Here is a 22834-nt window from a genome sequence, read left to right on the forward strand (position 1 = left end):
TATTCTAAAGGAACCCTGTTAGCTTCCACAACAGATGTTGCTCGTCTTCCGTCAAATACTCACATAAAATATTACACAATAAAGTGGATTCAAGATATCCACATAATTTCACTCTTACATCCACAGTGAGGTTTCACAATTGTTCAAATATAAGCAATCAATAATAATAATAATAATAATATCAATAACATTGAGGCACATTACACAAATTTCAAAAACAAATCATGTCTTACAATATCCATCCATCCATCCATCTTCATCCGCTTTATCCGAGGTCGGGTCGCGGGGGTAGCAGACTAAGCAAAGAGGCCCAGACCTCCCTCTCCCCAGCCACCTCCTCCAGCTTGTCCGGGGGAATACCAAGGCGTTCCCAGGCCAGCCGAGAGATATAATCTCTCCAGCGTGTCCTGGGTCTGCCCCGGGGCCTCCTCCCGGTGGGACATGCCTGGAACACCTCGCCCAGGAGGCGCCCAGGGGGCATCCTTATCAGATGCCCGAACCACCTCAGCTGGCTCCTTTCGATGTGGAGCAGCAGCTGCTCTACTCTGAGCCCCTCCCGGATGGCCGAACTTCTCACCCTATCTCTAAGGGAGAGGCCAGCCACCCTTCGGAGGAAGCTCATTTCCGCCGCTTGTATCCGCGATCTCGTTCTTTCGGTCACTACCCACAGCTCGTGGCCATAGATGAGGGTAGGGACGTAGATCGACCGGTAAATTGAGAGCTTCGCTTTTACACTCAGCTCCCTCTTCACCACGACTGACCGGTGCAGCGTCCGCATTACTGCAGCTGCAGCCCCAGTCTGTCTGTCGATCTCCGGCTCCCTTCTCCCATCACTAGCGAACAAGACCCCGAGATACTTGAACTCCTCCACTTGGGGCAGGAACTCATCCCCGACCCGGAGTGGGCACTCCACCCTTTTCCGGCTGAGAACCATGGCCTCAGATTTGGAGGTGTTGATCCTCATTCCCGCTGCTTCACACTCGGCTGCAAACCGTTCCAGTGTGAGCTGGAGGCCCTCACCCGATGAAGCCAACAGAACCACATCATCCGCAAAAATCAGAGATGAGATTCTGAGGCCACCAAAGCGAAAGCCCTCTGCCACTTGGCTGCGCCTAGAAATCCTGTCCATAAAAATTATGAACAGAACCGGAGACAAAGGGCAGCCCTGGCGGAGCCCATCACCCACCGGGAACGAGTCCGACTTATTGCCGGCAATGCGAACCAAGCTCTTGCAACGGTTGTATAGGGATCGAATGGCCCGTAGCAATGGGCCAGACACCCCATACTCCCGCAACACCTCCCACAGGACACCCCGAGGGACACGGTCGAATGCCTTCTCCAAGTCACAAAACACATGTAGACTGGTTGGGCAAACTCCCATGCACCCTCAAGTATCCTCGAGAGGATAAAGAGCTGGTCCAGTGTTCCGCGACCAGGACGAAAACCGCATTGTCCCTCCTGTATCCGAGGTTCGACTAACGGACGAACTCTCCTCTCCAGCACCCTGGCATAGACTTTCCCAGGGAGGCTGAGGAGTGTGATCCCCCTGTAGTTGGAACACACCCTCCGGTCCCCCTTCTTAAAGATGGGGACCACCACCCCGGTCTGCCAGTCCACAGGTACTGCCCCTGATCTCCACACAACATTGCAGAGGCGTGTCAACCAGGACAGCCCTACAATGTCCAGAGCCTTCAGGAAATCGGGGCGGACCTCATCAACACCAGGGGCTCTGCCACCAAGGAGTTGTTTAACTGCCTCAGTGACCTCGCCCCCAGAAATTATAATAATAATAATAATAATATCAATAACATTGAGGCACATTACACAAATTTCAAAAACAAATCGTGTCTTACAATATTTACAACAACTAAAAGCTCTGTAAATCGGCTTTTAAGTGTTCATTGAAGTTTTGAATAATTCTCTAATTTTTTAAGGCAACTTATTCCACTTAAAAGTTGCTCTAAATGTAACAGTTTTACAAAACGTTACTTTTAACTCGAGCATTTACTAAATTGCAGCTTGTTGAAAACTGTGTAATATGATGATGTATTTCATCTGGATACTGCAGCTGAGCAGAATAAATGTGGTGTGTTTAACAGAATTGCTTTCTTTAGAACTACAAGTAAGCCATAGAATATTTTAGCCTGTACAGGAAGCCAAGAAAGGTTATTATGCATTTTATCAGTATGAACATCTTCACACTAATCTAGATGCCTTATTCTGGACTAACTGAAGTCTGTTAAGATCTGTCTTATTAGCTGCTGACCAAATGATTGAACAATACTCCAGATGAGACATTACTAGTGCATTAATGACATCTTTCATAATGAAGAAGTGATACACAAAGAGCATTTCATAGCCATAGCTATGCCTTGTCGGCAGAGTTATGTGACATTAGTGATGTTTGTACTTTCAGCGTTAACTTGGTTTTAAAGCCTTTAAAATATACGCTGTTCAATAGTCGACCTTAATCTGACAGAGAATGTGATGATTTTGTGGATAATTAAAGTCAGTCATATATCCACAAACACAACAAGCTGAAAGTCAGTGATGCTGCTCGGTTTGCAGTCCTGAACATCACGGCACAAGCAGGATTCACTGCACTGTTAATGTTAGCTGTGTTATATTGCTGCCTCTGTTCGGTGGTGTCGAGCCAAACGCACTTTAACGTGTGTTTGAACGAGCTGACGGTTCACTCGTTAAGCTGAAAGAAAGATGCTTTAATCACAGCAGTCACACATGTGTCCACTGCACCATCTGGAACTCTTCTTGTTTACACTCGTAATAACACAAACACTAAATCCTGCTTCTCTGGTGCTGTTGTGTAGCAGTGTGTACACCTGAGACTGTCACCTGTCTGTCTGTCCTGCACTCTCTCTCTGTTTCTTTCTCTCTGATTGTGGAATAAAAGTATGAACATGTGTTTATAAGTTACACTTGTGTTTGAATCCTGCAGCTTATCACACATTTGATTTCCATGTGTGACGACTGCAAGTGTCCAGAGTGAGGACAGACTGAGGGAGCCACTGCTGCACATCATCTGTGAGGCTTTGCACCCCTGATGATCCACCAGGACAAACTCAGCAGTGTGTGAGGAAGAGGAGGAGGAAGAGCCAGCAGCAGCTGACAGATGGAGAGAATAGACAGACTGTTCCCTGTTTGTGAAGGACTGCTAGGAAAGTTTAACATAACTGTCTGTGCTGAATCAGTCTTATTAGGTAATGTTCAAATAATGTGATCATCCCAGTGTTTTCAGTGTGGGAGAAAGTACTCAGGGCCTTCAAGTTACACACTATGAAAGGCAGCAACAAGTTTAATGTTCAGAAACCTAAAGTCTGTATCAGCAGCAGAATGGAGCTAAAAATAAATGTTGGTTTCAGTTCTATGAAGCTTTGAGTATTTTGGATCAGTAGCTGCTGTGTTTGTTGCATCATATTGCTGTAACTGTTTATATGCTTTATATATTCTGAGCTAAGTTGATCTATAGTGTTACATCATATTCTATAAGGATGTTATGTGTTTGTAGACTTTCTGCCCAGTTTGACCCATTTAGCAGAAGTCAGCCCGTTTAAGGCTCTGATATCTATTCTTTGTGACTTAAAGCAGTTATGACATGGTCTGATTTTCTCACCCAATAAAGGAATATTTCATATATCAGTCTACTCTTCATTCTATCAGACAGTTATCACAGCTCCTACATTTGCTTTTTACACATATATGTAAGCATTCAGCCACATTTAGTACCAACATATTAAACGAACAATATTTGTCTCTTATACATGATACATCTGTATACACACTGTCACAGATACTTGTCTGTGAGTGAAGTGATTAATATAATAACTATAATATTGGCCATATTATATTTACATTACCACAGTGAGATGACTTTAGTCTCATGAACAACATCAGCTAATTGTTATTTACAGCTAATCTTAAACGACTGTTCAGCACAGAAATGAAGCCCAACAATCATGTTTCACAGTCCTGTGGTCTCAGCCTCAGATACTCATCAAATCACACAGAGCTCATGTAGAAACAAATGAACTAAATATGTTCTCCTTCATTTCTGTCAAACAAAGCTGTATGAAACGTTTCCAGCTGTTAGTATCATGGTTGCTAGGCAACCTGGGCAGCGCGACGGAGGCTAGACGTCCCATTTCACAAGCCTACGAGCCTCGCACTTCGGCCTTAGTGGTCTTTGAGTACGCGGCCCTTGAGGACTTTAAAGCTGCAGAACCTGAATCGGGATACAGCCATGATGATCTCCAGCCTCGTGCTCGCCAACATTCTCACCTGAGTTAAGAAGACGATCACTGAAATGGTCTCAGCAGGTCCTTTGATGACAGCAATGAAATGCAGTGGTAAGGCTTTTTGGGGATTAAGTTCGTTTTCATGGCAAAGAAGGACGATGCAGTTCATCTGATCACTCCTCATAACATTCTGGAGTGCAGGCAAAATGCTATTATAAAAACTTAAGCAGCAACTTCTCCAGGTTCCAATATTTATGCAATTCTCAAACCTTTTGGCCACGACTGTATAACCTCTTCTGAAGTTTAGTGGATATTATACATGGTTATGCTCAGGATGTGTCGGCCAGTTTCCACTGGAAACGCCTTTTGGTTAAACTGTCAGCGAGGAATTTGCATTTGCACTGTTACATTTTTATATAACTTTAATGCACATAAACAACAGCTGCTTGTTTCAGTGAAAATACATTGATGGCTTTTTAATAAAGTTGTGCAGCTGTAAAGTATTTTGTCTGGTGTCAATTCTATCGTCAGCTACATCGTTATGGCAAATGTTCAAATGTATATGGTGATAAATATCTTTGGTCATATGGTCCTGCTCTGTCTGTCACCTTCTGTGTTGAGCTCATTGTTTCCTCTGTAGTGGCTGAGCTGAGTCCAAGTAGATGAAAATGTTCCTCTGCTGCTCCGTCAGACTCTCCTCCTCCTGCTGATCAGCTGGGACACAAAACAGATCTTTGTTAGGCTCCACACTGCACTGAAGAGTCAAAGTGTCTCATATGTTCATCTGACAAGTAAAAGAACACATTTTTGTTTCCCGAGGTGGGCAACTTGTTGGAAACAAACACAAAAGGTTTGAGCACTGATACCTGCCATTGCTGGCATTGAAAGATGCAACGCCAGCAATGTGGATTGTCAAGACTCAAACCAATCATCAAGCAAAGACAACAGGGATCAAATGTACCACATTTTGATCCGGGACGTACTCTGCATGAAAACAAGCGCTCACTCTTCCTGCTCAACAAATGACAAGGGCGGAGCCTTATACCACGTTATACAGAAGCTGTGCCGTGTGATGCTAAAATTAGCAGGGAAACAACAACGGAGAGCACGTCAGGGATGACGAGAAAGTGACAGGAGAAAATCCGTCCCGGTCAACCACCCAAACATCAATAACGGGAACCTTATACAGCGCTTCCCTATACACGTCGAACTCCCGCAGGCACAAAGACATTACGGAGGCTATCACTTATCACCTGACCAAAGATATGGCTCCATCAACACTGTGCAAAACGAGGGATTTAGGAAAACGATCAACACCCTAGACAAACGCTACACAGTGCCGTCCCGCAACTATTTTTCTATTGTCGCACTACCTGCTCTGTACACGCAGCGTCGAGCAATGGTGGAGACGGAATTTCAAGCAGGACAACATTTTGCTGCAACAACAAAACGAGAGACATTTGTTGTTTTATGTTTATTTATTGTTATAAGAGAATCATGATCTCAATTCTAAGCCAAAAAATGGTGATTCTCATTTTATGCAAAATCGTGCAGCCCTAACATTAACACAAAACTATTGTTTCACCAGAGAAACACACATGAAGAGAGAGAGAGAGAGACAATAACAGCTACCAAACAGTCGTCATAATTCGTCACACAATGAGAAAAGGACAAATCAACAAGTAACAATGACTAATTAATATTAAAATCTGTAACATAATGTATTGTTTGGAGTTTAGTCTGATTCAGGATGACCTGCCATTATCCAATCACACGTCTGCTTACCTGCATCTTTTCTCTTTTTTCTAACCTGAGCACCTGATGGCTTTGAACTTTTGTTGTCCATCTTCCATTGGTTTGAATTTTGTGCTCCAGTACAAACACAAATCCCCCAACCCGAGGATCAGCACAATTAACCTAACAGACCTACACCTTAGTTCACAGATTCACTTTGTTTAAGGTTGATTTCTGGGATTTCACACAACCCAGGATTCAGATCGTGAATCCATGATGGGCTTGGATTTACATCATTATAAATGAAATGTGCTCTACTTGGAAGCAGCCGGCCCCGCCCCTTTTGACGGGTTGTGTGAGACTTTAAATCATCAAACTGTAAATTATAAATTTAAATTGTTATTGATCCTTTACCCCGAGTCCTAAAGTGTAGATTTATTTTCTTACTCTTCTTATATTTATTGTTTGTTTACTTGCACCGCTGTAACTGCAGCCTCGTCGTCTCGTCTCTCTATATGCTGGACTGTCTGTAGCGGAGATAACAATAAAGTTTACTTTGACTTCAGCAGCGCGCAGGCGCACCGAGGGCTCTCGCGCTCACTTTATAGAATTTAGAAAGAACATCGGTGCAGATTATAAGTCTGTATCATAATATCTGTTTGTTGTGTTGTTTTTATTTTGTTTTGCGAGTTGGTTATTAGATGCCGCTCCAGCCAGCCAGAGACTCCCCGCCACCCCGCCCTCTCCTCCCTGTGCCGCCAGCAGCAGGCGCATCTCGCAAACGGAGGGCGCCCTTACTCCCAGCAAATGGCTGATAGAAAACCGATCGGTGCCTACGAATTTCCCAATATGCGCTGGCATGACGTCGGGGAAGCATGGGTACGACCGATTATTATTTTTTTTCTTGCCCGTGATGCCCCCCCACCACGATGCATTCTATTGGTTTGCACACTTACACACACCCAGCTGTGGTTTCCTGTTTTGCTGGACTCTGGAGAGCCCCGCCTTTAACGCTCTTCTCTCACACAGAGCAACAGAAAACTTGGAAAAACTCCAGATTGACTGAACTCAGTTCAAAGTTACCTTGACACCTTTAGATGTGAGAGGTAGTGATGGTTCGCTTGAAGCTGACGCTCCGGTGCGTGTGTCAGAAAGATCAAGTAGCTTCTTTCTACTTGGCTCTCGGTGAAGGCGGTTGCACTTTTCTCCTCTCCTCCTTCCCCTTATCTTCCCTGCTTAGCCTCTTGTGTCCTGTCTTGTCTTGTGTGCACTACTTTTCCCTGGAACAGTCTCTCACTGTCGTTTTCTATAACCTAACAGGAAATTATGGATTTGATCAACTGGTCTCTGAATGCTATTGACACCCTCTTCTCAACGAGAAGTCTGGGCTCGGGAGAGCCCGAGTGCCCTGGAGGGACTTTCCCTGCCGGATACACGATGGATGGGTGGCAGACCTGGAGGATCTTGTGCCTGGCGGGACTGTCTATCGAGGACGCTGAGGATATTTACCTATTCGGAACCATGATAACAGGGTTCTTGCTGATCGGAGCTGGCTTGGCCCTGACTTATCGGAGAAATAAGAGAGCGGAACCAGCTGTTCAAACCCCCCCTAAGCTGACCGCTGGAATTGAAGCGATGGGACGAGGCGCGGCCTCCCACACCGAATGGTTAACACCTTGGAGATGCTTACAGCTGCCGTGAAGACTCAAACTAACACCATTGAGCGTATGATGGGATACATCAGAGAGGGGCCTGCTCACAATAACACCCTTGAGCGGAAGTTGGATAACATCGCAGAACGGCTCACTGCAGCTGTGGGGTCTCAGAATCAACAGAATGACAACACCACGGAACAGAAGCTTGATACCATCATGGGGAGGCTCGCAGCGCTCCAACGGGAAATCGAGGCCCCAGTGTCAGAGTGCTAAATTCGCTGCTCGCATAAAGGAGAAATCAACAATATTCTGCATTTGGTCACCACGGCGCCAGCTGCTAGGCCCAAGGCTGGAGCCCACCAAAACAACTCCCTGATAACGACTGTGTGATGACTATTCTTCCCATCCCATGAAGGACACCTGGATCGGCTGGAGGACTGTTTACTTAGCCTGATAGGCCGAAAGACACTGTCTCAGCTGAACTCTGGACACGCACACACATACACTTACACTGATAAGCACGCACTCCCCCCTCCCTTCCAAACGCCTTCGATGCTTTGTTCCTGCGGGGGAAGACAGCGGGTCTGTGTGCCGCGCTGAAATGATAGCATGGGGCAGGACGACTGCTGTGTTCCTTCGGATTACCCCCCACCACCCTATCCATCCCCTGTGGCTTGTCATGTGCTCTGATGTTGTGATGTGGACATTAATGTGCTCTCTGTGCAGAGGAGTTTTTTTTGTTTCCTGTTCTCATGCTGTCCTCCCATAGGTTGCCCAGCGTGTGAAGAGGTCTCTTTTTTTCCTCTTGTACTTTTCCCATTGTTGTGTAAATTTTTTCAGTGTCATTCTCCCAACGCTGCCGATCTCCGACTGTATTCCCTTGTGTTGTCTTTGTTGTTGTGTGTGTAAGTCGGGGGGGGTCCTATTCCTCATTCATTCATTTTTTTTTTAACTTTGATTTTTATTAGGTTATTTTGACATTGTGGACATACAGTAAAGAAAATAACAAACAGACATACATATAAACAAACAGAGTCTGGAGTTTACATATCTTTCTCCATTTATCACATTGCAGAAAGAAAAAAAAAGAAAACCTATTATGTTATTTCATTTGTGTCACTTCTGAATGTTTTCCACTTCCTCCATAGTCTGTCGTATTTACCTCCCATCAGTCTAATGTTGAGTGTTATTTTTTCCATCTCTGAGATATCCTCTACAATACTGATCCAATCCCGCTGGGTGGGAGGATCTGGATGTAACCACTTCTTTGTAATTGCTTTTTTTGTTGCGGCCAGAATTATTTTGACTAAATACACGTCCTCTTTTTGTATGTATTCTTTTATGTTTCCTAGATACATCACTTGGCAAGTATTTGGGAATGTATAACTCAAAATATTATCCATATTCATTTTTAAGTCTTCCCAATACTTTTTAATTTTAATGCATTTCCAGAATACATGAGAATGATCCGCTTCCATTTCTCCACACAATCTCCAACAATTTTGTAAACTTGAGGTCAGTTTGCTTTTTATTTTGGGTGTAATGAAAAAACGTGTCAAATTTTTCCAACAAAATTCCCTCCACAACGGCGAATTAGTTGTACTGTGTTGCAATTCACACATATTGAGCCATTCTTTCTCTGTTATTTTTATGGTCAGTTCAACTTCCCATTTCTTTTTAATATAGAGTGTTGAATCTTGTCTATTTTCTTCTAATGACCTATAGAAGGTGGAAATAGTTTTAAATTGTTTATGTTCATAGCAATCTTTTACTTTTCCGACAACCCCCAGTGGTTTCCCAAGCCAGTCAGATTTTATTTGTTTTGCGTAGTAGTCCCTAACTTGCAAATATCTAAAGAAATCTCTATTTTCCAATTTGTATTTGTTTTTTAGTTGTTGGAAACTCATTAGTCCTCCGTTTTTCATAAGGGTACAAACTGCTGTAATCCCTTTTAGTTCCCACTGTTTGAATGTTTGGTCCAATTGTCCTGCCTTGAAATTTTTATCATGTCTAAACCATCTGAGTATAAATAATTGTTCTTTTAACTGACATTTTTCTATTACTGTGTGCCATATGTCTAATGTAAATTTCACAATTTGATTCATTCCACTTTTATTCTTTGTCATTAAATGTTTGTCAGAGATAAAAATCTGAATGTTGTTTCCCTCGATTTCTTTCTCAATTTCCTTCCATCTTGCCTCATATTCTGGTCTACACCAACCAGCAAGTGGTCTGAGTTGGGCTGCATAGAAGTATTCCCTTAGGTTCGGCAAGGCCATCCCTCCCTTGCGCTTCGGGAGTTGCAGTGTTGTTAGTCTTATTCTGGGCTTCTTCCCACCCCAAATAAACCTTGATATCATCTTGTCCCATATTTTGAATTTTTTTTGAGATATAGGAAGTGGGAGTGACTGAAACATGTATAACAGTCTTGGGAGAACATTCATCTTTATTATTTGGATTCTTGAGTAGAAGTTTGTAGGTGTTGCCGACCACCGTTCTAGATCTTTTCTAATGTTGCCCTCCACCTGATTATAGTTTATGTCCGCCATATCTGATAATGATTTTGTCAAGGTTACGCCCAAATATTTCATGTTGTTCGAGTGCCAATTTAATTTGTATTCGTCTCTGATCTTTTGGGAGGGTATATAATTGAATGATAGAATTTGTGTTTTGGATACATTAATTTTATAGCCTGATAAGTATTCAAAGGTATGGAATAGTTGCATCAAAATTGGGAAGCACTTGTCAGGGTTTCGTAGAAAAATAATAACGTCATCAGCAAACAATCCAATAAGGTGTTTTTGTCCAGCAAGGGATACCCCCTCCAACTTTGAATGTTGTCGCACTGCTTGTGCTAGTGGCTCAACATATAAAGCAAAAAGAATTGGTGACAAGACACAGCCCTGTTTTGTACCTCTATATAGCCGAATTCTATCTGTCAGACTACCATTCACCTTGATTCTAGCTGTAGGTTGATTATAGATTGTCCTTATACATTGTATTGAGCTGTCCTTAAACCCGAATTTTTCCAATACTCCAAATAGGAAGAGCCAGCTTACGCTATCAAATGCCTTTTCTTGATCTAAGCTAATTAACACAGTACTGATATTCGTTTTTTCTGCATTGTCAATAATGTGAAGGACTCTCCTTATATTGTCCTGTGCCTGACGTCCCTTGATGAATCCAGTTTGATCCACTTCTATCAGATCTGGTACAAATTTTTGGAGTCTTTTGCTAATGATCGAAGCGTACAATTTATAGTCGTTATTTAGGAGGGAAATGGGTCTATAATTCTTGCAGTATTCTTTGTTTTTTCCTTCTTTGGGTAAGATTGTTATAATAGCTTCTCCCCATGATGGTGGAGCTATTCCCTGATTCAGAGTCCAGTTGAAGCAAGATAGAAGAAGTGGCTTGAGTTCTTCTTTGAAAACTTTGTAAAATTCAGCCTGAAAGCCATCGCTTCCTGGGGCTTTATTTGTTTTTTGTTCGGCAATAACTGTATCTAGTTCCTTATCTGTAATCTGTGAAATCAGTAACTTGTTTTGGGTATCTCCTATGGAGGGCAGATCCAGCGGGTCAAGAAAATTTTTTTATTGTCTCAAGGTCTGCGGCTGCCGGTTGTGAATACAGTCTCATGTAATATTTTTTAAATTCATTTTCTATCTCATTAGGCATATAGTGTAATTTGTTACTATCCAAATTTCTTACTTTATCAATAATCCTTGATCTCTGCTTTTTACGCAGTCTACTGGCAAGTATTTTAGTTGCTTTGGGCCCTGATTCGTAATAGGTTTGTTGCATATACCTAGCCTTTTTTTCTACTTCTTCTTTTAGTAATTCATCAATTTGGTTTCTGATGTCTGATATTTCTTCTAGAATTTCAGGATTTTTAAGTAGTTTATGTTCCCTCTCCAGATGTTTAAGTTTTTCTATCAAATTTTTATATAGGGCCAGTCGCGCTTTTTTTTGTGCTGCTGTTAGGGCTATGAGTTTTCCCCTTAAGACTGCCTTTAATGCATCCCAAAGTATAGTTGGGCTCACATCTCCGGTATCATTGTCTTCTATATATATTTTTATATCTTCTTTAATTTTCTTAACATGTTCATCCCTATTTAAAATAGCCAAATTAAGTCTCCATGCTGTATGTATTTTCCTATTATCGAGACGGATTTCTAGACTAATCAAACTATGGTCTGAGACATCTGCCACACCTATTTTACAATCTGTAACATTATGAAGTTCTTCAATATTAATTAGAAAATAATCAATTCTCGAATATGTGGCATGAGGTGCAGAGTAGTGGGTGTAGTCCCTGGTTTGAGGATTACGTGTTCTCCATACATCAATCAGTCCCACCTCTTGTAATATTGTATTCATAAAATTAGACAGACGATGTTTACATGTTGCAGCACTGGTAGTGTCAATATCCCGATTTAGCACAACATTGTAATCCCCTGCACATATCACCAGACCTTCAGATTCTTGTGTCACTAAATTGAATAAATCTTTGTAATCACTTTTCTTACTTCCTGGTGGGGCGTAGATATTAACCAGGGTAACTAGTTTATTTTCCAATTTCCCTTTAATTAGTAAGTATCTACCCTCTTTATCAGACACTTCTTTGTGGCATTCAAATTGTACAGAGTTTGCTATTAAAATAGCTACTCCTCTTTTCTGACTTTGTCTGTAGGAATTGTAATAGGTATTTTTATAACCAAATCTTTTCAATTTTTCATGTTCCTGTTGGGGCAGGTGAGTCTCCTGCAAGAATATTACCTGTGCCTTTTCTTTTTTGAGTTTTGTTACCACTTTACTTCTTTTGATTGGGTTATTCAGACCATTCACATTCAGTGACACCAGTTTTATATTATTAAAAGGCATGTAATCCACGCGATTGTAGATCGTAATTCTCCAGACAACAAAAAATTGTGGCCTTGACATTTGGCCAACCACCATATACCATTACAACAGTGCAAAAAAAAAAAAAAAAAACCAAACAAACCCTATAACACCCGACTTCCACGTTGGGGTGAACGCTTCCCACCCCGAATCCCCGTTGGCAGGCTGAGGAGAAAGTCTCTTCACAGAGGGCCCCTCCTTGGCGGTGATACATAATGTTTCACACATCCAAAAGTCCAACGATCATTCATTCATTCAGAAGCACCATGTCGAGGCTTGATTCGTTTGGCCAGAGTCACGTGATCAGTGACGTCTGAAGCTTCGTTTAGAACGTACCTTTTTTTAAATCGAACTTTATTGAAACACAATGAGTATACAACATACAAACAGATGAAGTTTACAAAAGAACAGAACATGAACATACAGAACCAGGAGTAAAAAAATTATGATATGAGTAGGCGAAAAAAATCAACATATTGTAACGTGCAGTGGAGGTGAAGCCAGCCGCGGAGGTGTGTAGGTGGATAGCGAATGAGCAACAGCTTCTGACTTTCCAAAAAGTACTCATTTATTTACAATATCAAAAATAAAAGTGCTACCTCTACCACACATTACTAAAGAGCACACTAGTCCGCGTACACACGGGAGCATCCATTACAGGAGGAGTGCGAAGAAGAACAAAAAGGGGGTGACACCAGTCGTGAGACAGGAGGCGCCGCCATGTGGTGATACACTGCATTACAATAGCAACTGTTACATAGTCCCCCCTGGTGAGAAAAAGGCTGTCCTCAGCCGTACACAGCTGAAAAAGCACACACCACACCTAACAGTACCCTATACATAGAGGTTACAGCTAAGATTGGTGCACACACACAGGGCAAAAGACCATTTAAAAATGAAATTGGTGAAAATAAGACGAATATGTACAGTGGAAAATCAGTTTCCTTCGTTTTTTTCACTTTTTTCTTTTGTTCTTTTTTTTTTTCTAAGTAAATGCCAAGAATGAACCTTAACGCACGAAAGAGCCATAAAACTGGATTAAGTAGAGCAAACAGAAACATCTACATATCATGACTCAAAGTAGCAATGCAACAAGACAGCATCAAACAGGTTTAACCAAAACATTTCACTTCAGATCACGCCTGGTTGTGTGAAAATCATTAGTCCATCTTTTGTTGCTCCAGCCAGACGTAACTCTGGGGCAACGTCTGGGCCTGAGATTGTAATGTCCACCAGCAGCTGGGTGCTGGACAGATCTGGGTGAAACACTCTCTGGAACAGCGCCCACATCAGAAGAAGAGTCAATGTCCGGTAAATCAAAGGGGAATGGCTCAGAGTCAATGTCAGTGTCTGCAGGGGGGCCAGGGTGGGCCTGAGAGTCAGAGTTCAGACCCTCTGCGGTCTCTCTCTCAGCAGGCAATGAAACAGAATGTTCTTTGGAAGTGAGAGAGTCCCAGGTATGGAACGGTTACATGTTCACAACATGATAAACACCTGCATCCACACCAGAGTCCACCCAAGTGAGCCTGTAATTAACATCACTGAGTCTCTGAGATACACACAATGGTCCCTGAAACAGTGGTGCAAGTTTAGCAGTAAAGTTAGACTGAGCATCTGACCTGGGGTGCGTCTTAACTCTCACAAGGTCACCAACACGAAACGTGGCATGTCGATGTCTCAAGTCATAGTAATGTTTTTGTCTGTCATGGCTATAGTCCAAAGCTGCTTTGGCGTGGTCGTGAGCTTCCTGCAGGGAGGCTCTCAGAGTCTCAGGGTAAGGCACACCCGGTTCATCAACACCTGCTGTAGAAGGCTGAGTGATAAGGTCAAGCGGGGTGTCTAACTCACGACCATAAAGCATCATGGCAGGAGTCATACCTGTACTGTCATGGGGGGCGGTGCGCAGAGCAAAGCAAATCTGAGGGAGAAACTTGTCCCATGATGTGTGCTTATCACCTACATAAGCGCGGATTGCAGTTTTCAGAGTCCGGTTGACGCGTTCAGTAGCATTTGTCTGAGGGTGATATGACGTAGTGAGTCTGTGCACCGAGCCTAAGGCAGAAACAACATGTTCAAAAAGCTCACTCACAAAAGGAGACCCTCTGTCAGAAATGAGGTAAGTGGGTGTACCATGCCTAGCAAAAATGTCAGTGACGAATTTACCAGCTGCTACCTGAGATGTAGCTTCTTTGACAGCACTGGCTTCAACCCATTTAGTCAAATAGTCAACAAACACGATCAAATAAGCATTACCAGTGGGGGTGCGGGGAAGTGGCCCAACAAAATCCACACCCACATACTGCCAGGGTTTCTGGGGGACAATGGGAACCATAAGACCGGCTGCTTTTTTCTGACTTGGCTTGGTGAGTTGGCACACTGAGCATGAAATCACATAGCGTTTCACATCAGCTGCCATTTTGGGCCAGAAAAACCTAAAACGCAGTCTAGCCAATGTCTTAGAAACACCCAAGTGACCTGCTGTGGGGTGGTCATGGTAATAGTCCAGCAAGGTGCCTCTCATGGAAGTAGGGGCAAACAGTTTCAGCTCTTTCAAAGGGTGCAAAGCACATGTGGACTTGGGTTCTCTGTGATACAAAAGAGAGTCATACACAACATACTGTAACAAGGTGGCGTTGTCCGAGCTGTTCAGAGAGTCTGCTTCAATGTCTCTGAGGAGTGGACCTGTGACATGATTGTCTAACTGCAGCTGTCTGAATTGTGAACGGTCAGCCAGAATGACGGGGGGCAGAGTACGAATGTCCAGGCTGCCCATAACAGCATGATCTGGTAAAAGATCAGTCGGCCTGTCACAGGTCAGAGGCAAAGGGTTGCGTGACAGTGCGTCGGGAACTTTGTTCTGTGCACCAGGTTTGTGCACTATTGTGAAATCAAAGTCCTGCAAACGAAGTGACCAGCGGGTGAGTCGGCCCGTTGGGTTTTGACGAGACATGAGCCACCTGAGACTGTTGTGGTCAGTGAAGATAGTAACATGAACACCTTCAACATATGGGCGGAAGTGTTCCAGAGCCCATATCACAGCGAGGCACTCCTTCTCTGAAGTGCAGTAGGGGAGTTCAGCTTTGTGAAGGGAGCGACTAGCAAAAGCCACAACGTACTCACGACCCATGTCATCCTTTTGCATCAACACTGCCCCAAGACCAATGTCACATGCATCGGCGTGAATGGAAAAGGGACGGTTGAAGTCTGGAAATGACAGGATCGGGGCTGATGTGACATGATCCTTCAAAGTGTCCATGGCCCTTCGACAGCTGTCGTCCCAGTGGAAAGCATTGTCCTTTCTGGTGATGGCGTGAAGAGGTTCGGCATGGCGGGCATAATTCTGAATGAAGCGTCGATAATAGCCAGTCAAGCCAAGGAACTGACGGACGTGTTTCACTGAGGTTGGGGTATCAAACTCCTTAACCGCCTTTACTTTGTCCGGATCGGGCTTAACACCTGATGATGTGATGCGGTACCCGAGAAAGGTGAATTCATCGAGGCAGAATTGGCACTTTTTGAGCTTCAATGACAAGCCAGCAGCCTGGAGTCTGCCCAGCACCTCCTCAAGATCCACTAAGTGCTGTTCAAAGGTAGGTGAGGCGATAACAATGTCATAATAGAGGCAAATCTTAAACTTGAAAGCCAGGTCAGAGCTGTTGTAAGATCTAGCTTTTTTCATTTGAGGGAATTAGCCAAAATAAAGCCTATCTTATCGAAACAGCATTTTCAGACAGTAATCCATGCCTTTGTTACTTCTAGGCTGGATTATTGTAATGCACTTTATTTTGGGGTTAGTGATGCGTCCATTAGGCGCCTGCAGGTTGTGCAAAATGCTGCAGCACGTCTTTTAACTGGAACAAAAAAGTTTGAGCACATTACCCCTATTTTAATTTCACTCCACTGGCTACCTGTACATTTTAGGATTGTTTTTAAAATTCTCTTATTTGCTTTTAAATCTCTTAATGGCCTGGCCCCCCCCTACCTCTCGGAGCTACTACAACCATATACACCTGCCCGTTCCCTTAGGTCCGCCAATCAGCAACTCCTTAAGGTACCGAAAACTAAGTATAAACTTAAAGGTGATCGTGCTTTTGCTGTAGCTGCTCCAAAGTTGTGGAATGATCTGCCCTTGCATGTTAGGCAGGCCTCTTCTCTCTCTGAATTTAAAAGTCTTCTTAAAACATATTTATTCGCTGAAGCCTTTGGCATTGATTAGAGGGGTTGACTCAATTTGTTTTAACATGTTTCAATTTATTGTATCTATTTATTTTATTGTATCTCATTTTAATTTTCTTTACGTATGCTATTAACATGTACAGCACTTTGTGAAACTCTGGTTTTATGTTAAAGTGCTTTAGAAATAAAGTTGGTATGGTATGGTATGGTATCCAGGTAGACTGCGCACGTTTTGTAAATGAGGCCAGCAAGCACAGAGTTCATGAGTCTCTGAAAAGTTGCAGGTGCGTTGCAGAGCCCAAAGGGCAGCACCCGAAACTGGAAGAGACCACAGTGAGAGATGAAGGCAGTTTTAGGCTTCGAGTCCTCTGCTACAGCAACCTGCCAATAGCCTCGCGCTAAGTCCAATGTTGAGACAAACTTTCCTCTTGCCAGAAACTCCAAAGACTCATCTACACGAGGCAGGGGATAAGAGTCTTTTCGGGTAACTTGGTTGAGCCCTCCAAAGTCCACACAAAACCTTGGTTCCGTGGCCGCTCTATTTACAATGACTACAGGAGCTGCCCAAGGGCTTGTGGAAGGTTCAATGATGTTGTCCTTCAACATTTGTTGCACTTGTTCTTCAATCACACGTGTCTTAGCAGGTGACGTGCGATAGGGTGGGAGTTTGACAGGTGTTGCATTGCCAGTCTCTATGGCGTGCTCAGTGAGAGCCGTTCGACCAAGTTGACCATCAAACAAGGAGCTAAACTTGCTGAGCAGATTTAGTAAAGCATCCTTGTTGTTCTCTGAGAGACTTGCTTCAGACAGTTTGGCTGTTAAGTCTGAGCGAACCAAGTCCAAAGACATCAGTGTTCCAGGTGAATGTGAGTAATCATTTTAAAGGTCCTCTTCATTGTCTGCGAGTGGGCAGGGGATGTCCTCAATGTAGACTGTTCTAGTGGGAATGTGAATAGAAACAGAAGCTCTTGCCATAAAATCCATTCCCAGAATGAAAGGAGAGGACAAATCTGGTATTATGGCAAAACGCTGGTAAAAGTTCTTGTTCATGAATCCAATATTGAGCCAAATAACACCAACAGGGATACAGGGAGCATTATTGGCGAGGTTAACTGCAGGACCATTCCACTCACTTGTGTTTCTAGGGTAAGAGTCATTTACTTGAATGAGATCTGCTCGTACAGCCGAGAGGGAAGCACCCGTGTCGAGGGTAGCATCCACAGATGAAGCATTGAAGTTCACTTTCGTTCTTAGTGGGGTATTCCAGTGGACTTGTGAAAAATTGTCTTCCAAGTGTCCAAGACTGTGTCCACCCTGTAGTGAATCGGGCGTGTGAGGCTCCGTTAGTAACTGGGGGAAGGTTGGCCTCTGTGAAATGTCCTGTCCTGTCCTCCCCGCCCCCCCCCCCCCCCTGTAGTTTCCCGACTGCCTGTATTGTGGCTGGGATGTGGTGCTGCTTAATTCCACCTTTTCATGGCCAGGGTCAGAGGGGCCAGGTGCTGGCAATGGCTGGACTGGGCCATGCCTAGCGGTGTTCGAGGCTCGTTGTGGCAAATGAGGTTGGGTGTTACAGTTTGGGCAGGTGCGTGTAGTGAACCCTGGCTGAGAGCATTTGAAGCAGTAAGGTTCAGGCTTATAGTTGTCTTTGCTACATAAAGCAGGCTGTGGTCTTTGTGGTCCAAGCACTGAGTGAAGCTCATGAGCGCGTAGCAGCAGGTCCATTACAGAAGTGACATTAGCGCCATACAGGGCAACTCTGTATTTTTCGAGAGCATGTTTACTAATTAGGTCAATTCTGTCTTTTTCAGGTGGGGGGCTCTTCAGTTTGTCAAACTCACTCAACATGTGGGCGACAAAGGTTGGGAGCGGCTTGTCCTGAGCCTGAACACGATCCAAAATTCCTCTCAGGATGCGTTCTTGGTTGTCGGAGGGCAGAAAAACTGTCTTAAACAGTTGACAGAATTGAGCCCATGATGTGATGTGGGAGCTCAGTGCCTTGAACCATTTCCCGGGCTCTTTTGCAAGAAAGTGTGGCAGTTCGTTTGGCAATTGCCCATCAGTTGGGTTCAATGAGGCTTTGTATGTGCCAACTGCATTTAACCAGTCCTCAGGTTGCACTTTTCCGTCCCCAGCATACACAGGAGGCTCCAGCTTTGCGTGATGTAAAGCTGCCGCAATCACTCTGGAAGTGCTGCTGAGTTCAAGTGAGTGAGATGGGAGGAAAGGATTTGTAGGTTGAAATGGGTTGCTGGGCAGGAACGGATTGGTACTGTTGGTGGGTTCAGTTTTGTCCATCACATGAACATGAGGTGTCGATGTGGCCATTGGGAAAACAGGAGACTGTGGGACTGCAGGAGGGGGAGAGTTCCCCGTTGTGAGTTGGTCCCACTGCCTTAGTAAACTCTGCTGTATGTTCAGTGAGTCACTTAAACAATCACTAAGCTTATTCACCTCAGTTCTTAACTCCACCACTTGTTGGCTAAGGCTAGGAGTCACATTTTCAACTATCTGGCACATAGGTAACGAGGTAAGTTCCATGTCTGAGTCAGAGTCGTCTGGGAAGTGTGCCATTGCGATTTCAAAAAAATTAAGCCGCTCCAGGGCACAGCGCAGTTATTGATATAGCAGTAAAAGAGTCAGTTAGGTCAGACTAGAAAGACAAAACAGCAAAAATGCGTTAAAGATTAAATTTAGAAAAACCACATAAAATTTCGCCCAACAACTGAAATTAGACTGGAGTGATCAGAACCATGTTATTACAATAGCATGTCTGCAACACTAGAGCTCAATGCAAGATTAGTTTTAAGTCGTTTTGTTATACTGAGCCAAAGACCAGCACCAACGGTTGTAGTCGGCCAAGCTATCACTTACATGTGCTACAGTCAGTCTCAGCAGAGGGAAAGGGGAATGAAAAGCCAGCAGAAATGTTCATGTCCAGGCTCTCCACAGAAAAATTAATCCTTAGAAGACGAAACCAACAACAAATAACAAATCCACGGAGTCCATTCGCGTCGCGGAGTCAGCTTCTCTCTTTTTCTTTCTCCCAAGCGGAGCAGCGGCACACCACGGTATCCAGAAATTAGTCGGGTCCCACCTGAGCTGAGGCTGCGGCCATGGCTGGAGAAAATGTCCGAGCGTCCGCAAAACTGGGGGGATTTCCGAGACAGTTCACGTGCTAGAAGAGAAGAATCCTCGGCGGGATGCAAAAATCGTCTGAAGTCCAAGGGGAAAAAGTTCGGGCGCCAGTTGTAACGTGCAGTGGAGATGAAGCCAGGGGTGTGCAGGTGGGTAGCGAATGAGCAACAGCTTCTGACTTTCCAAAAAGTACTCATTTATTTACAATATCAAAAATAAAAGTGCTACCTCTACCACACATTACTAAAGAGCACACTAGTCCGCGTACACACGGGAGCATCCATTACAGGAGGAGTGCGAAGAAGAACAAAAAGGGGGTGACACCAGTCGTGAGACAGGAGGCGCCGCCATGTGGTGATACACTGCATTACAATAGCAACTGTTACAATATAAATATTGTTCTGAGAGGCTTTTTGTTGGTTGAGTCTGAAATTGATTGTATGTACAATTCATATCCTTATAAAACGGCAGAAATATGGTGTTTTATTAATAAACTTACATTTATGGATATAAAATAGCTAAAAGTATTAACATGCCTCAGAGAAATCACTAATAACACTAAGGGCTGGACGGATTTGATTTGCATTTTTCAAGAAGAGTGTGGTGTCATCAGCTAGCTGGCTGATGATGAGCTCCTTATCAGCTGTGCTGATTCCTTGTATAACAGGTCAAATCTCGGGGTGGAGTCTTAATCATTTTAATTGAGCTATTGCCATTCGTGTACAAGGTTTTGATAGCTTTACAGAAAAATGCCAAATTTTTCCAAAGAGTGGAAAATAAATTGATGTTCAATTGTATCAAAAGCCTTTTAAAAATCCAGGAAGAGAATGAAGCTATAGTCAGATACCAAATCAGAGTAATCAAGTAGATCTAAAACCAGTCTCATGTTCTTAGAAAGGTGTCTGTTTCTCATAAAGCCTGATTGTGTCTCATCGATAATTGTGTCCAAGAACTCTTTCATTCTGTTAGCAAGTACTAAAGCCTTAATCTCATAGTCATCATTGAGCAGACAGATGGGTCTCCAATTATCAATAAGAAGTAAGTCTTTGTTTGGCTTTGGAATAAGTGTTATGAGACCCTGAGTAAGAGTAGGAGGGAGGATGTTATTCTCTACACTTCCTATGAAAAGCTGCAGTAAGAACGGAGCCAGGAGATTAGAAAATGATTCATAAAACTCTGCAGTTAAACCATCTGTGCCGGGAGATTTGTTGGCCTTAAGTGCAGAAATAGGATTACAAACGTCCTCCACAGTCAGAGGGCTGTCACAGTGACTTCTATCTTCCACAACAATAGTTTTTAGGTTTTTAATATTATTGAGAAACAGCGTTGAGACATATATATATATATTAGGGGTGCAACGATACACAAAATTACGGTTCGGTTCGATACTTTGGTGTCACGGTTCGATATTTTTTCGATACAAAAAAAAATGTTCATGCCTTTTTAATTTGTCATTTATTAAAATTATAAATATATATTTTAACACAAAAGTACAGTTTTTAAATTTAACCCTAACCCTTGTGCGTGTTGTTTTTTAGCTCGTCATATTGCAGCCACAGAAATTCTTTTGTCCATGAAACCATAAAGCTGCACTTTCTTTTTGCCTTATAGTCTGATTTGTCATAACTTCTCCGTTTTGTGGTAAGCTTTTCTTTGGCTGTCACTTCTTCACCCTGACCTGTCTTATTTGGCTCAGCAGAACTAAAATATATATCTGTCTGTGAAGGTTCTCAGTCATCCAGGTCATCGTAGTGAAATATATATCCTGCCGCACTCACATAAGCTCAGCGATTCTCTGCGCGATCAACCTCTCACATGTTTAAGCTGCGGGAGATTTCACTTGTCATGTTTGCATAGTAAGCTAACAATTAATAAGACGATGTCAGAGGAATTGGTGCACAAATTATCATCACTCACAGATCAGTGCTGTCGCTCTCTATACACAGTTCGCGCGATTGCAAAGTGAAAGCAAAAAAACAAGCGCAAATTCAAACACGATTTCAATATGTCACATATTGACAGTGGCTCACCCAATGACATAATTACCCAGCTACATTTCTGAAAGAATGCAAAAGCATTGACATATATTTTTCCTTCCTACAATAGCCCGACATGCAGGGCAGAGATAGCCCCGGGACATCGGGCTAGCGATATTGCGAGCCCTGTATCTGATTGAGGAATCACTCATCTTTGGAAAAGAGAGTTTATTACAGAGAAATGTCTCTTTCCAAAATAAAAGCTATACTATCCGCTTCTTCTGGGCTATATTCTCAGCAGCATATTAAACATATCAGGTCTCCATAAGGAGAATCCTGTGCTAACAGCTGTCTAAATGACTCGGCTAAAGTTTGTAGCATGCATGCTTGTTGTTTTTGTCTTTGCACTAGGATGATGTCGGTGTAAATGTGCAGTCATATTCGTTGTGTTCCCACTAGTGCTTTCAGGTTAATCTCGTTGAAATAACCTTAACGCCACAACACGGCAAATCTCCGTTAACGAGCTACCCTATACAGAGGGGCTAGACGGCCAACACGTTAACGAGCTAACTGCGCTAACACACTAGCTCCCACCCATGTAATTGAGCATTGCATGGCACATCCAACATACTGTTTTACTTAAGTCCATGACTCGCTTACCTTCAGGGTCATACGTCACATGAAAACCAAAATAATTCCAAACGCCAGATCTGAATGAGGGTGGGGGAGGTCCACTTCTGTCTCGCTAGCTTGCCCTGCGCTCTTCCTTCTGACCATGCTGTCTGTGTTGAGTGCTCAGTGAATCTGCGTTCGACTACTCCGCCTAGGCTGCACTCTCGAGCCTAGGCGGAGTAGTCAAATGCAGATTCACTGAGCGCTCAACACAGACAGCATCGTCAGAAGGAAAGTTGATAAAATAAATTACAAATTTTGTATTGTTCTTTTTTTTTCTCCCCTTTGGTTTTCTTTCTTTCTCTCCCCCTCTTTCTTTCATTCTTTCCCCCTG

The 22834-nt window shown here is 43.4% G+C and overlaps 2 protein-coding genes across 2 annotated transcripts in view; both read right to left on the reverse strand.

The window, feature by feature from the left end:
* LOC146577250 (uncharacterized) overlaps positions 1 to 4940 on the reverse strand; it is a 28135-nt gene extending 23195 nt beyond the window's left edge. Inside the window, exon 1 of the mRNA XM_085267643.1 lies at positions 4862 to 4940. Within this exon, the coding sequence (XP_085123769.1) occupies positions 4862 to 4879 (18 nt within the window). The 5' untranslated portion in view covers positions 4880 to 4940. The remainder of the gene's footprint in view (positions 1 to 4861) is intronic.
* Positions 4941 to 17596: 12656 nt separating this feature from the next.
* LOC146577251 (uncharacterized) lies at positions 17597 to 19752 on the reverse strand. The gene has a single exon (XM_085267644.1). The coding sequence runs from the start codon at positions 19286 to 19288 to the stop codon at positions 17597 to 17599; it is 1692 nt and encodes a 563-aa protein (XP_085123770.1). The 5' UTR covers positions 19289 to 19752.
* Between the last annotated feature and the right edge of the window lie 3082 nt (positions 19753 to 22834).

The sequence above is a fragment of the Mchenga conophoros genome, linkage group LG3 (genome assembly GCF_057382185.1).
Source record: "Mchenga conophoros isolate Kocher_MC1m ecotype Shallow Benthic linkage group LG3, M_conophoros_male_GT1.1, whole genome shotgun sequence".
In the NCBI taxonomy this organism is placed as follows: domain Eukaryota; kingdom Metazoa; phylum Chordata; class Actinopteri; order Cichliformes; family Cichlidae; genus Mchenga; species Mchenga conophoros.